At 53.5% G+C, this 12,731-nt stretch overlaps 1 protein-coding gene across 3 annotated transcripts in view; it reads left to right on the forward strand.

Moving 5' to 3' along the window:
• Positions 1 to 5,111: 5,111 nt before the first annotated feature.
• The window catches only part of RNPS1 (RNA binding protein with serine rich domain 1), a 19,847-nt gene continuing 12,227 nt past the window's right edge, over positions 5,112 to 12,731 (forward strand). Inside the window, exons 1-6 of one of the 3 annotated variants that reach the window (XM_023189149.2) lie at positions 5,115 to 5,459; positions 8,755 to 8,942; positions 9,176 to 9,331; positions 10,200 to 10,391; positions 10,640 to 10,742; positions 11,044 to 11,197. In XM_023189149.2, the coding sequence (XP_023044917.1) occupies positions 8,872 to 8,942; positions 9,176 to 9,331; positions 10,200 to 10,391; positions 10,640 to 10,742; positions 11,044 to 11,197 (676 nt within the window). In that variant the 5' untranslated portion in view covers positions 5,115 to 5,459; positions 8,755 to 8,871. Of the gene's footprint in view, positions 5,460 to 5,627; positions 5,852 to 8,754; positions 8,943 to 9,175; positions 9,332 to 10,199; positions 10,392 to 10,639; positions 10,743 to 11,043; positions 11,198 to 12,731 lie in introns of those variants that run through there. The other 2 variants (XM_023189150.1, XM_023189151.2) reach the window with 2 other exon arrangements.

The raw sequence follows: 12,731 nt of genomic DNA on the forward strand, positions 1-12,731 counted from the left end.
AAGCAGAGGGGGAGGCTGGATACAGGCAGCCCAGGCCACAGGTCAGGGGACCCACACCAGGCCACAGGAATGGGCTTGCTGAGGGTATCAGAAAACCCCAGGTCACAGTGGTTTGAAAAAGTTTATTTCTCAGCCATGTAGGCAGCAGGAGGCAGTCCAGGGCTCGGTCACCTGAAATCCCAGGGAGACAGGCTCCATCTGCTGCCCCATCATCCTGGTTCACGCCTCCCTCCTCATGGTCACCTCTGTGTTCAAGGAAGTGCTTGGCCGGGCGTGGTGGCTCATGCCTATGTAATCCCAACACTTTGGGAGGCCGAGGTAGGCAGATCATGAAGTCAAAAGATCGAGACCATCCTGGCTAACATGTTTAAACCCCGTCTGTACTAAAAATACAAAGAAATTAGCCAGGCGTGGTGGTGGGCGCCTGCAGTCCCAGCTACTCTGGAGGCTGAGGCAGGAGAATGGCGTGAACCCGGGAGGCAGAGCTTGCAGTGAGTTGAGATTGCGCCGCTGCACTGCACTCCAGCGTTGGGGGGCGGGTGGGACTCCGTCTCGGGGGGGGGGAGGGGGGGGGAGGGGGGGGGGAAAAAAAAAAAAAAAAAAAGGAAGTGCTCAAGTTCAGGGTGGGGTAGTGTGTGCAGTGGCTTCCGTCCAGTGTCTGTCACCCCCAGGCAGCTCCCTGCTGCGCCTGGACCCACCTGTGCCCTTGGCTCACTCCATCTTGCTGGGTTTCCCATCTCTGTCTTGCTAGCTGCTTTCAGAGACCAGGCCCAGAGTCCCCAGGACTCAGGTGACCTTGGCTACCCCTGGAATCCTGGACTAAAGATCTGCAATAAAAATGTGTCCAGCAGGGAACCATCTTGTTTGCTTTGCTTTTCTGAGTTCCTACAACAAACCAGCCAGGGTGCACTGTGGGGCATATGGACACAGGCCCTGGAATATGGCTACTTCTGCCTGGGGGGTTCTGGGAGGTTTCCTGAGTGAGGTAGGGTCTCACCAGCGCCAGGGAACACCACTGCTGCACACAAGGGTGGGGGTGGAGGATCACCTCCGTGAGGACCCAGACCCCACCCACTGTGGCTGTGGTGGAGACTGCAGGTCTGTCTCAAGGCCCCAGGCCTGACACCTGCAAGAACAGAACCTAGGAGTGACAGAGGGGATTCCACCAGGCCAGCCCGGGGCTTGAACCCCAGCCAGGGCAGCTGCTGTGTACTGCCCCACCAGGTAACGCACCAACCCAGCTGCTGTTCAGCTCCCCTCCAGGCCAGCACTGTGCTCATGGCATAGGCCGGCTGGGCCCTCTGAGACCCCCACTCCCACACAGACTGGTCTGCATGGAGGCTGGTGCCTGGCTGCACTAATGGCCAGAGCCCCTGCAGACAGGCAGCTCAAGGGGAGCTCCAGAATGCAGGAAATGGCCCAGCACGGGAGTCACTTAGGCTGCTCACCCCTCAGGGAACTGAGATGTCCCTCCCTCCAGATGCCCCCCGAACCCCAGCATGCTGGGTATGCTCTAGTCACCCCACACAGGGGGCTCAGGGTGGGAGAGCTGGAGGCTGCCTGTAAGGGGAAAGGCCTCCTCCAGGAGGTAGGATGGGGTAGGGCAGGCGGGATCCCCTCCTCACCTGATGGGCCCTCGAGGCCAGGCTGCAGGCAGGCAGGGGGGCTGAAGCAGTGGGGTCAGGCCCGGGGAGCGGGGGCCCTGCCTTCCTTCCTCAACACACGGGGCTGCCCAGGCCCCGCTCCTGGGGCCGGGCCCACACCCCACAGACACTGGTGTCGGATGCTTCGGCTTGAAGGAGCTCCACATGGACCAGCGGCAGCTGCCCCTGGGTCCGCCTGGCCCAGGCAATACCACAGCATCACCAAGGCTCATCTAGCCATGGGCTCAGCCCCCAGGTCCTGAGAGGTACCCCAGGTGCCTCAGTCACAGTCCCAGGCAGCTCATGGTCACTATCCTTGACCTCATTGTAGCAGAAATGGAGTGCTTTGAGCTTGTGATGAGCACAGGCTCCCGATCCTGAGAGAGTCCAGACGTGCCCACTGGAGGGGCCCCAGGCCCTGATGATACCCACTCCTCAGACATGCAAACCCGGAGCCAGGGAGGCCTCAATGAACTGTATACTCTCCCAACAGACCAAGCTCACCCCACACCAGCACAAGGCCCTTTCAGACTCAGCCTGGCCACCCCAATGGACCTGGCCAGCACCTCCCCCAGCCCCACCCTCTCCAGACAGGTGCCAGGCTGTGGTGACCCGCCTCTCAGCAGGCACGGCTCCTCCTCTGATGCCTCCCCGGAGGTCATTACCCCCTCGTCCACCTGACTGGGCTGCACATGGCCTTAGTGCACAGCTAGGTTTTAGTGGGTAAAAGGGCTCCCTTGCTGTGCTTTACCAGAGAATGCAACACCCCCCCCACCCAAGCTCCTTCATGACCCACTGTGACCTGCAGCACCACCAAGCCCATCCCCAACCCTGTGTCCCAGGCCACCAGCCTCTAAGAGCAGGCACTGCATAAGCCACCAGGCAACAGAGGATGGAGGCAGGGAGGACATTCTGCCTTCATGAGGGCATGCTCTCAAAGACAGAGCCGCCCCAGTCAGCAGGTGACCCTCAGCTCTGGGAAGGAAAGGGGAGGAGCTCAGGGCCGTGGAAAGAGCCCAAGATAAGCCGGTGCCCAGCTCAGCAGGTGACCCCCAGCTCTGGGAAGGCAAGGGGAGGAGCTCAGGGCCATGGCCAGAGCCCATGAGAAGCCTGTGCCCAGCACTGCAGGGCTCTGGCCACTGCGTAATGCCCTGTCCGCAAAGCCCTGCCTGCCCCCTCCAGCAAACCAGGGCCCCTGAGGCTCCAGAAGCCCCAGCTCCACTGCCCTCAGCCTCCATGGCCTTAGCAGCCTGGCTCTGGGGCTGAGCTCCTGGAAGGACAGGGTGGGGGTAGGCTCCTGACTTTTATTTTCTCACGTTTCTTCCAGAAATGCTTCTGCTGATCCTCAAAATGGCAAAAGCCAGGATGCTCAATTCTCAAAGCTCAACAGCTGATGGCACATTTGATGACAAAAATCAGTAATATTTAGAAACAATTTTGATTAAATGCATAAGTGCCTGAATAAATCATACTTGTAGATTTAATATAAAATGTGTGAAAGCTTATTCGCAGGCCAAATGAAATTACTGCAGAGCATTAAAAATCAGCAGGGGGAGGGCTGTCAGCCCAGCTGGTGCTGCGTCACCCCCACCCATGTCATGTGGGGTCACCAGGCTGCCCCTCCCCACCAGGTGTCAGTGGGGCCCTGGGCATGGGCTCTGGGTTTGGGGTCCTTCAGCACCTCTCTGACCACTAGACTCCAATGCTACCTGAGAGAATTCCGCCTGTGCCTGCCTGGACCACTGACACTGCCACCTTCCCTAGCACCAACTCTGGGGCCCCTTCAGCAGGGGGACAGCCGCTCTGTTCCACTTAACCTTCCATGCCTGGGCACAGCAGGTGTGACAGTAATGTAGAGAATCTAACTTACTCTACATGTCATCAAACCCAAATCCAACGGGGGTACCCAAACCAGACTGATGGGCCTGCCAGCCTCCACACACAGGAACACACTGATGACTCAGTGCGGTGGACTCGGGAGGTAGCTCCTCCTCCTAGCTGCCTTTGTCCCCAACTCCTCCGACATCCCTTTCGCCCAGGGTGAAGGGTCAAGGGCACACCTGACACCCTCGGACAGGGCCAGAGGGAGTGGGCCCGGGCAGGAAGTCACCAAGAGCTGGCTTCCCACACAGAGAAGAGGGCAGTGACGGCAGACCACATTCCCACTATACATCCATTCACCCGCCACCCCACCCACGCTGGGTCACCGAGCTGCACCCTGTCCTTTGCTCTGACATCTGAAGTCTCCAAGTCATGCTGGTTGTCTCCTCCCAAAGATCGGCTTGGATCTGCTTCCTTCTCCCTTCCTTGCTGCCACGAAGCTGTTCAAAGTCTGAAGCTGAGCACACAATCCCTCCACAAATAATCACAGGGCAACGACTGCCTGACAGGCACAGCAGTAAACAAAACCCGCCCGCGGCCGGGGGTGGTGGTTCACGCCTGTAAAGTAATCCCAGCACTTTGGGAGGCCAAGAAGAACCTAGGAGCGAGCACTTCAGGAGTGAGCCTGAAAGCCTAGGAGCGGATCACGAGGTCAGAAGTTCGCGACCAGTCTGGACAACATAATGAAACCCAGTCTCTAATAAAAACACAAAAAATTAGCCGAGTGTAGTAGTGTGCGCCTGTAATCTCAGCTACTCGGGAGGCCGAGGCAGGAGAACCGCTTGAACCCGGGAGGCCGAGGTTGCAGTGAGACGAGATCGCACCGCTGCACTCCAGCCTGGGCAACAGTGCGAGACTCTGTCAAAAAAAAAAAAAAAAGAATCCGCCGTGTCAGTGTGGGGCGTTGACGCGGAGCCTCCTGCCTGGGCCCCTACAGCGTCACCCCCTCCTCTGTGCCTGCCAGAGGCGCCACCTCTGGACTCTCCCAGGGTCGGACCCTGGTCGACAGTGTTCCCTGCTCGGACCCTGCACAGGCCGTTGGATGAAGCCTCGGCGCTGCGCCGTTCACACGCTCCGTGCCGCCGCCGCCGCCGAGAATTTGGTGCGGGCCTGCGAGCCTGTGCCCCGGCCTCCCTTCCCTGCTTCCAGCGAACCTCGGCGCCTGCTGTTCCCCCGCCGGGCGCGCCCTTCCACTCTAGCCTCAGCGGCAGTGTCACCTCCCCGGAGACGCCCCCCGTTGCACCCCATCTCCCACCCTCAAGCTCGTTGCTCTTCTTGCCCGCACAGCTCGCCTGCAGCGCCCACCCGGTGGAGGTCCGCCTGCGCGGAGGCCGCGTCCACGCGAGCACCCCAAACGCCACCAGTGGCTTTTGACCGCACGAACGCAAGTCCTGCCCCAGCCCGTCTCTCCGAGCTACTTCCGCCCTGCAGGCCCCCACGCCCCGCCACGCAAGGCCGCAAAGGCTGCGCACCCCTCCTGTACGACCATCCTGCCGCTCTCAGCACAGCCGGGCCCGGAGCCCCGCCTCCACCGCCGGCAACAGGGGCCAGAGTCGGCCCGGGCGGGCCCAGGGCGCCCGCGCAAGGAAAGGGGCGGGGCACGGCCGCCCTCCGCTCCGAAGGACGAGCCTCGGTTATCGCGCGGCCCTCCCGGGCTCAGCAGGCTACCCATGTGCTCGCTCCAGCAAGCGTGCAGCCAGCCCGGTCAGTCCCAGGGACTTTACCGGCGAGGAGACACCTTGAACGTCCCCAGCGCGGCTACCACAAACTGCCTTGACTCGCTAACGCTTCCCCGCTGGCGCCCATTGGGCCAGGCGTTTACGTCATCGCTGCGCGCCGGACGGCGGCGTCTTCCCGCTCCTTAACTCTGACGTCAGAGCGGCGCCGGCCTCGGAGGCTGAGGAAAGCAGGAGGAGGTGGCGGCGGCGGGAAGATGTAAGTTGGGGCAGAATCCGACCGCATCCGTGTTTCGGGGGCTGCCAGTCAGGCCCGGCAGGACGCATCGTGAAGCCGGTCCACTCCTCAGCCCCGCAGTGCGGCGGTGGCCTGGCAGCGCGGTGCGGGCTCCGAGAAGAAAGAGTGTGGCCCGGGGTGGGCGGAGTGGGAGGTGTCGAGGCGGTGGCCCGGAAGTGATCGGGGCCGCCGCGGACGGAAGGGCGCCTCTGCTTCGTCCGCTCAGCGGTGGCGCAGCCAGGCCCGCGGGACTCGGAGCAGCGGGGAGCGCGGCCTCCGTCCTTGGGGCCCTCCCGCCGGGCCGGAGACCCAAGCCCCCAACGCCAGGCGCTGCCCTGGAAGCGCTGGCGGCCCGGCCCCTGGACGGGGGAGTTGTGAGTGAACGCGGACGGGGAGCGGCGAGGTCGGCGTGTCGGGCCGGTGCCGGCGGGCGCGGAGTTTCTTTGTGGGATGCGGTGGAAGGTCGGCCGATCCATCCTTCGGAGTCATTAATTCAAACATGTACTCCGCGAACGTTTCCCGGACTCCCGTGTGCAATTCTCGGCGCTAGGCCGTGGGGATACGGCCCACTGTGGACCGAGCACGGTGGCCGAGCTCATTTTGATGGGTTATCCCAGAGGGGTGGATACGGGAAGGTTAAGGTTGATGGAGGAGAAACGTGGAGTAGGCTTTTTGTCTTGATTTCGCATGAACTGTGCCTGAAATGTACTCTTAAATGGGGAAGGTGCTCTGAAGATTTATGCCGAAACGCCCTCTCCTCGAGATTTAACTAATTGTTCTCTCCTCTCTCTGGCTGTTGGACGCGCACCTTTCCGGAGGATGGGGGAGGTAACCGAGGTCCTGAGCCGGTACCTGAACTTGGGTGAACAGAGAACCTCAACTTTTGCTTTCTAGCACTCGACCGCACCCAGCAAGGCGTCCACTTACTCAGTGGTTCTTAGTGTTTGGAGTGCTTAAGAATAACTGGTGGTGGTTGATTTCACAAAGTACATTCGGGCAGATCTTTAGGTCTGGGGGGTGGGACTGGAATCTGCGGGTGTGACCTCCACTCTAGATCTGTGCTGTCCAGTAAAGGAGCCATTGGCCACATGTGGCTACTAAGCATGTGAAATACAGCTCATCAAAACTGAAATGTTAAAACACATACCAGTTTTAGAAGACGATGAAAAAAAGTAAACTTTTATTAGTAGATTTTTATGTTGATTATATGTTGGAAAGATAATATTTTGGATGTGTCAAATGTTAAAAAATAATTTCACCCATTTTTGTGACATGGCTCCTAAGGAATTTCAGGTGATGCTTGTGGCTCCTCACAGTTTCTATTGGACGGTGCTGCTGCAGGTGATCCTAAGGCGGGTGGGTGCAGGAACCCTGCTGAGAGTTCAGAAATTACGTGTGACTTTGGAGACAAATGTTTGGGGGAGGGAGGCTCCTCCAGACGTGGAGACACAAATCTTGCTCCTAACGTTTATTGAGCCTTTCATTAATGCCCTGGGTTAACTATAAAGTTGGAATTGTAATTGTCACCATATTGATAAGAAACTTGAGAAAGGATAAGTGACTTGTCTGAAATACACAGTAAAACCTCAAATCAAACCCAGGCCCTCTGGTTCCAGACTCTGAATTATACTCTGAATGGTACTCACTGACTGTCCGAGGACACCAACAGTGTCGAGGCACTGTCTGCTGGGTGTCTGCAGAACCTTACTGTTCTAAAGCAAAACATGATACCCCCGGACAAGAGCAGCAGAAGTGGTGTTCAGCCCTCCTTGACTCATTTGACTGTTTAAAGCCAGGTGCTTTTCTTTCTTGGGTCAGAACACATTTTCAGCAGCATTTTGAAGCACCCATGGCAGGTACTGCACAGGGAAACCAGGACCCCATTGGTGTGCTGTGTCCTCCTTACCAACTGGCTCTTGGAGAAGGTGAGACAGAAGTAGCTGAGACTCACATCCTGAGAGCTTCACTTAACAACTCTTGCAGCTTGTGCAGAACCTTACTGGAAATACTGAAGGCAAAGGTCCCTGGAAAATACGGCCCGTAACTAATTAGTAATTTGTTTTTGAGTAATGAGTAACCGCTATTTGAGCACATTCTGCAGTCCAGGCATTTTGCTAAACTCTTACATGGCAGGCAGTCTCTCATGCAATTTCAATGCCTACTTTTTTTTTCCATCTTATTTTTGAAAAATGTTTAAAACACAGGAAGGTCGAATTATACAGTTAATACCCACATAAAGACCACTTAAGGGCCAGGTCTGGTGGCTCACGCCTGTAATCTCAGCACTTTGGGAGGCCAAGGTTGGCGGATGATGAGGTCAGGAGTTGGAGACCAGCCTGGTCAGTATGGTGAAACCCTCTCTCTACTGAAAATACAAAAATTAGCCAGGCTTGGTGGCAAGCACCTGTAGTCCCAGCTACTCAGGAGGCTGACGCAGAAGAAACGCTTGAACCCAGGAGGCGGAGGTTGCAGTGAGCCAAGATCGTGCCACTGCACTCCAGCCTGGGTGACAGAGCAAGGCTCCATCTCAAAAACAACAAAACAAAACGCAGAGGTTCAGAGTCTGTAAGTTATATTTCTGCTATACTTGCTAGATGGTGTATCTAGCCACCCATCAATCTTAGGTTTTCTTTCAAAGTAAATTGCAGACTTGCATGTGTTTTCCCCTACACTCAATATGCATACTATTAAAGTACAGTGCAATTACTGCTTTTTAAAATGATTCTTCTGCTTTTTAAATGTTCATATGGTACGTTTCATCTGTTTGCTTTTGAGTATTAAGTGTTTTAATGCTGGTACCAGTCACTTCTGAAATGATTTTTGCTTCCAGTCACGTCCGTGTATCCTAAAGGCAAATTGCCGCAATACAACAGGAGAGCTAATCCTATCTGGAGACCACCCTTGAGTTAGGTTTTTCTCTGTTCTGCATGTGAATGTGGTGCTGTGGCATTTTGAAAGGACTGCAGGGGCTCATCAAACTTGTGGGTGAAAACTGAATTGTTCAGCTTGTAAAATAACAGTGATGGACCCCACCATCTCCTCCATTTTTTTAAGAAAAAGATAAGTGGGGGTGACAGTTGTTCCTGTGCCTCCTGTGCAGGGTAGAGACTTCTCCGTGAGCACATGGGGACTGTCCCTGTGTGTTCCTGACTGTGTGGACACTCATTGCTTACTGTGCTCCCTTGCTGTCTTTTTGTGTGCTCAGCTTTTGACTGCAAAGTAGACTTGTTGCCTTGCCAATTCGTTCACTCTTTAAACCCTTTTATCTTGTTATTAGGCTGCTCTTTGGCGTAAATTGCAATCGATTAGGGATCGTTTCTCAGAATCAAGTTAGAAGTGAGAGTTCAGATAAGTGAGGCCGCCATTGCTGCTTTGAACACCTCAGAAGGGGAGAATGGATTTATCAGGAGTGAAAAAGAAGAGCTTGCTAGGAGTCAAAGAAAATAATAAAAAGTCCAGCACTAGGTAATCCTTCTGTAAGATTTTTCTAGTGCTACTTGGGGGTGCTTACTGCTAGGGACCCGCAGAAAGGGGGAAGTGGAGAATGTTCTGCATTCTACAGTCAGTGTTCTGAGCCACAGGCCACTTTACTCTGATCACCTGGGGTCTCTGTGGCCCTGCTGATCCCCTCTTTTGGGTTGTGCTGTTTGGGTTTGGTCAGAGGAGCATGCAGTCTCACACTCTTCCTCACCATCCAGGGCTCCTTCACCCACCAAACGCAAGGACCGCTCAGATGAGAAGTCCAAGGATCGCTCAAAAGATAAAGGGGCCACCAAGGAGTCAAGTGAGAAGGATCGCGGCAGGGACAAAACCCGAAAGAGGCGCAGTGCTTCCAGTGGTAGCAGCAGTACCAGGTGGGGCAGGCTGGCCTGGAGTCTGGAGGGGACCTGTGCCACAGCCACACCCCTACTCCCCACAGATGGCTCAGTTTTCTTGATTATGTACAAAGAAAACACATCCTCTGATTGTTAGTAGAGACCCTAATTTATGGCAGACTGGCCAGGTGCAGTGGCTCATGCCTGTAATCCCGGCCCTTTGGGAAGCTGAGGCAGGAGGATTGCTTGAGGCCTGGAGTTCAAGACCAGCCTGGGCAACAAAACAAGAGCTCGTCTCTACAAAAAGTAATTTTTAAAATTAGCTGAGAGTGGTGGCATGCATCTGTGGTCCCAGCTACTTGGGAGGGCTGAGGCAAGAGGATGGCTTGAGCCCAGGAGTTGGAGGAAAATAAAATTGGTCGGGTGTGGTGGTACATGCCTGTACTCCCTGCTACTCGGAAGGCTGAGTCAGGAGGATGGCTTGATGCCAGAGGATTGAAGCCGCAGTGTGCGGAGATCATGCCACTGCACTCCAGCCTCGGTGACAGACCCTGTCTCAAAAGAAAAAATCAATCAAGCCTGGGTCAGCCTCAGCCAGCAGCTGCCTTCCCAGCCTGAGTTGGCAGTTCTGACTTTTGCCAGAGTCCTTTGCCTCCCAGCAGGAAAGGCTTCTGTATGGGTAGAAGGCCGCCCGTCCCCTCCGTTCTGTCCCACGCACAACGTGACACCTAGGGCTCTGGCTTGCTGGGGGATTGGGGGGTGATGTTTTCCCCATTGGGGAAAGCAGCGAGGCCTGGAGACACCCAAACAGCAGCCTTCTCCTGGAGGGAGCGCAACAGACTTAGAGGAGGCGTCTGTACTGTGAGACTTGGCGTGTGGTGGTTGTGACCCCTCATCTTGCCCTCAGATCTCGGTCCAGCTCGACTTCCAGCTCAGGCTCCAGCACCAGCACTGGCTCAAGCAGTGGCTCCAGCTCTTCCTCAGCATCCAGCCGCTCAGGAAGCTCCAGCACCTCCCGCAGCTCCAGCTCCAGCAGCTCTTCCGGCTCTCCAAGTCCTTCTCGGCGCAGACATGACAACAGGAGGCGCTCCCGCTCCAAGTGAGTGCCCTGTGTCTGGGTTCTAAAGTTTACAAGCTGGTGGCTACAGGTTTACCATTGAGGTTATAAAAGGGACCCAGAAGGAGTCTTTCTGTGTTAATAGGATTTCTGAGACAGGAGTAATGCAACTAGTAGGAAAGTCTTCCTTGTGAAAACTGTCACACAAGCAGATAAGAGCCCACTCGAAAGGAATCTAGTACATTTTGACTTGACAGAAACTGTTTCTGGTGTTTTGTTTTCTCAATCAGATCCAAACCACCTAAAAGAGATGAAAAGGAGAGGAAAAGGCGGAGCCCATCTCCTAAACCCACCAAAGTGCATATTGGGAGACTCACCAGGAATGTGACAAAGGTGAGGATCACGGATGTCTCCAGTGAGCAGCAGGGTGTAGACAAGCAGGCCTGTGCCTGCAGGTGAACTTAGAACGTAGCCTTTCAGGGACTGGGGCATGTGGTTTGAGTAGAGCACTGATTTGTTCCTCTTAGTGGACCATTAATACGTGTGTCTAGGAGATTAATCCCAGAACAACACTGGTACTTGTCAGATGGAATGTTTCACCCTGCTGAGATTTTAGTCATGATGTGGTGAACTCTCTGCGTCTGACATGACTGACTGGTAGATGGGCGTTCGAGTGATCCTTCTTTCCCTCTAGGATCACATCATGGAGATATTTTCCACCTATGGGAAAATTAAAATGATTGACATGCCTGTGGAAAGGATGCATCCCCATCTGTCCAAAGGCTATGCATACGTAGAGTTTGAGAATCCAGATGAAGCTGAGAAGGCGCTGAAGCACATGGATGGAGGTGGGTGACCCTGCCACACACCCCTGACCTCTCAGAGTCCCGCCGCTACTAGGGACTTTCAAACTGATTTCCAGCTGTGCTGCACTTCTTTTTGTTTGTTTGAGATGGAGTTTCACGCTTGTCGCCCAGGCTGGGGTGCAGTTCCCAGACCAAACTGAGGTTTGGGCTGCTATTTCTTATTGCCCAGTAACAAGATGCACATTAACTGACCAGGTAGAGAGTTTTTATTTCTGCAACCGATTGCAGGGAAAAGACCTGGAAATTATTGGCAGACCAACTTAAAATGACAGAGTTTTTCAGAGCTTATATACTTTCAAAGCTGTATGTTTATATGTAAGTGTACATTTATCTAAAGATGTAAGTGATTAACTTCTTTTAATCTATAACTAAGGATTGAGTCTTGAAGACCTTTGTCTGGAGCCTCAGTAAATTTACTTAATTTAAATGGGTGTAAGTGTTGGGGTAATTACCCTTACTTTGTCTTCTGTTAAATCACAGAGGTTTGGGGAGTTTTCTTCCCAATAAAACTGGCTTAACCCTAAGTGAGTCTTGTTAGGAATACCTTCGTTATTTTGTTATAAGACCCAGGAAAGGCCTACTAAGTTAAACTCTTTGGGCTTTTCTTATATCCCAGCCTTTGTATAGGGGCCTTGGCTTTTAATATTTAACTACTTAGACAGTACTAAAACACTTGTTGCAGAGGCCTGCGTTAGTGAGACCTGGCCTGCCACAATCCCCACTGTCAATTTGCTCATGTTTTTTTCATGCTTGTATATTTATTTATTAATCACGAGAATCGTAGGGAGATGGAGCATTGTAATCTTGCTGGCTGCTTCTTGCTGAGAGAGGGTTGTCGTCATGGGGCATGGAACACAGCGCTGGAGTGGAAGAGGTCGATTTGTTCCTGATAGCACTTTCTGTTTTGGGGGCTTAGAGGCAGCACCTGCTGAAACATAATAGTATACAACAGCAACACATATAAATAGGTTGCTGCTGTTTTCTTCTGAAGTTTAGTCTTCAGTTTACAGGGCTTGAGGAAAGCACTGCTTAGGTTTCAGTGATGTCCAATTAGGAAAAAGGAAAAAATTGAAAACATTATTTGGGTGTACTATAGTTTTTGAAACAATTTTTTTTTAGCTTCCCATTTTTATTAAAGGACAAATTATGGTAGGATTGGTTTGCTTTGTTATACTTGGCTTAATTATTTGTATGCAGTGGAGCAAGAATCATAATTTTTTCTAGAGGCTTTTTACATGGGCTTGGATGGAACTTCGTTTCCATAGAAGGAATCTGAGATAATACCTTTTTAAACCCAAGCCCAGCCATGGATATGTACCATTAAATACCTATGAGTTGGGTGAAATCCTCTCCTCTTGAGGTTCCAAGATAACTTGGGGTTTTTGTCTTGTTAGAAAGTGACATGTTTTACTTCCCACAGATTAGAAACCCTGTACAGGGACTGTGTACACAAAATAGGAGGCCAGTTTTTTGTCTTCTGTTACAAAAGAAAACAGATTTCTACTGCACTTATGCA

Source organism: Piliocolobus tephrosceles, chromosome 17 (genome assembly GCF_002776525.5).
Source record: "Piliocolobus tephrosceles isolate RC106 chromosome 17, ASM277652v3, whole genome shotgun sequence".
NCBI classification, from domain to species: domain Eukaryota; kingdom Metazoa; phylum Chordata; class Mammalia; order Primates; family Cercopithecidae; genus Piliocolobus; species Piliocolobus tephrosceles.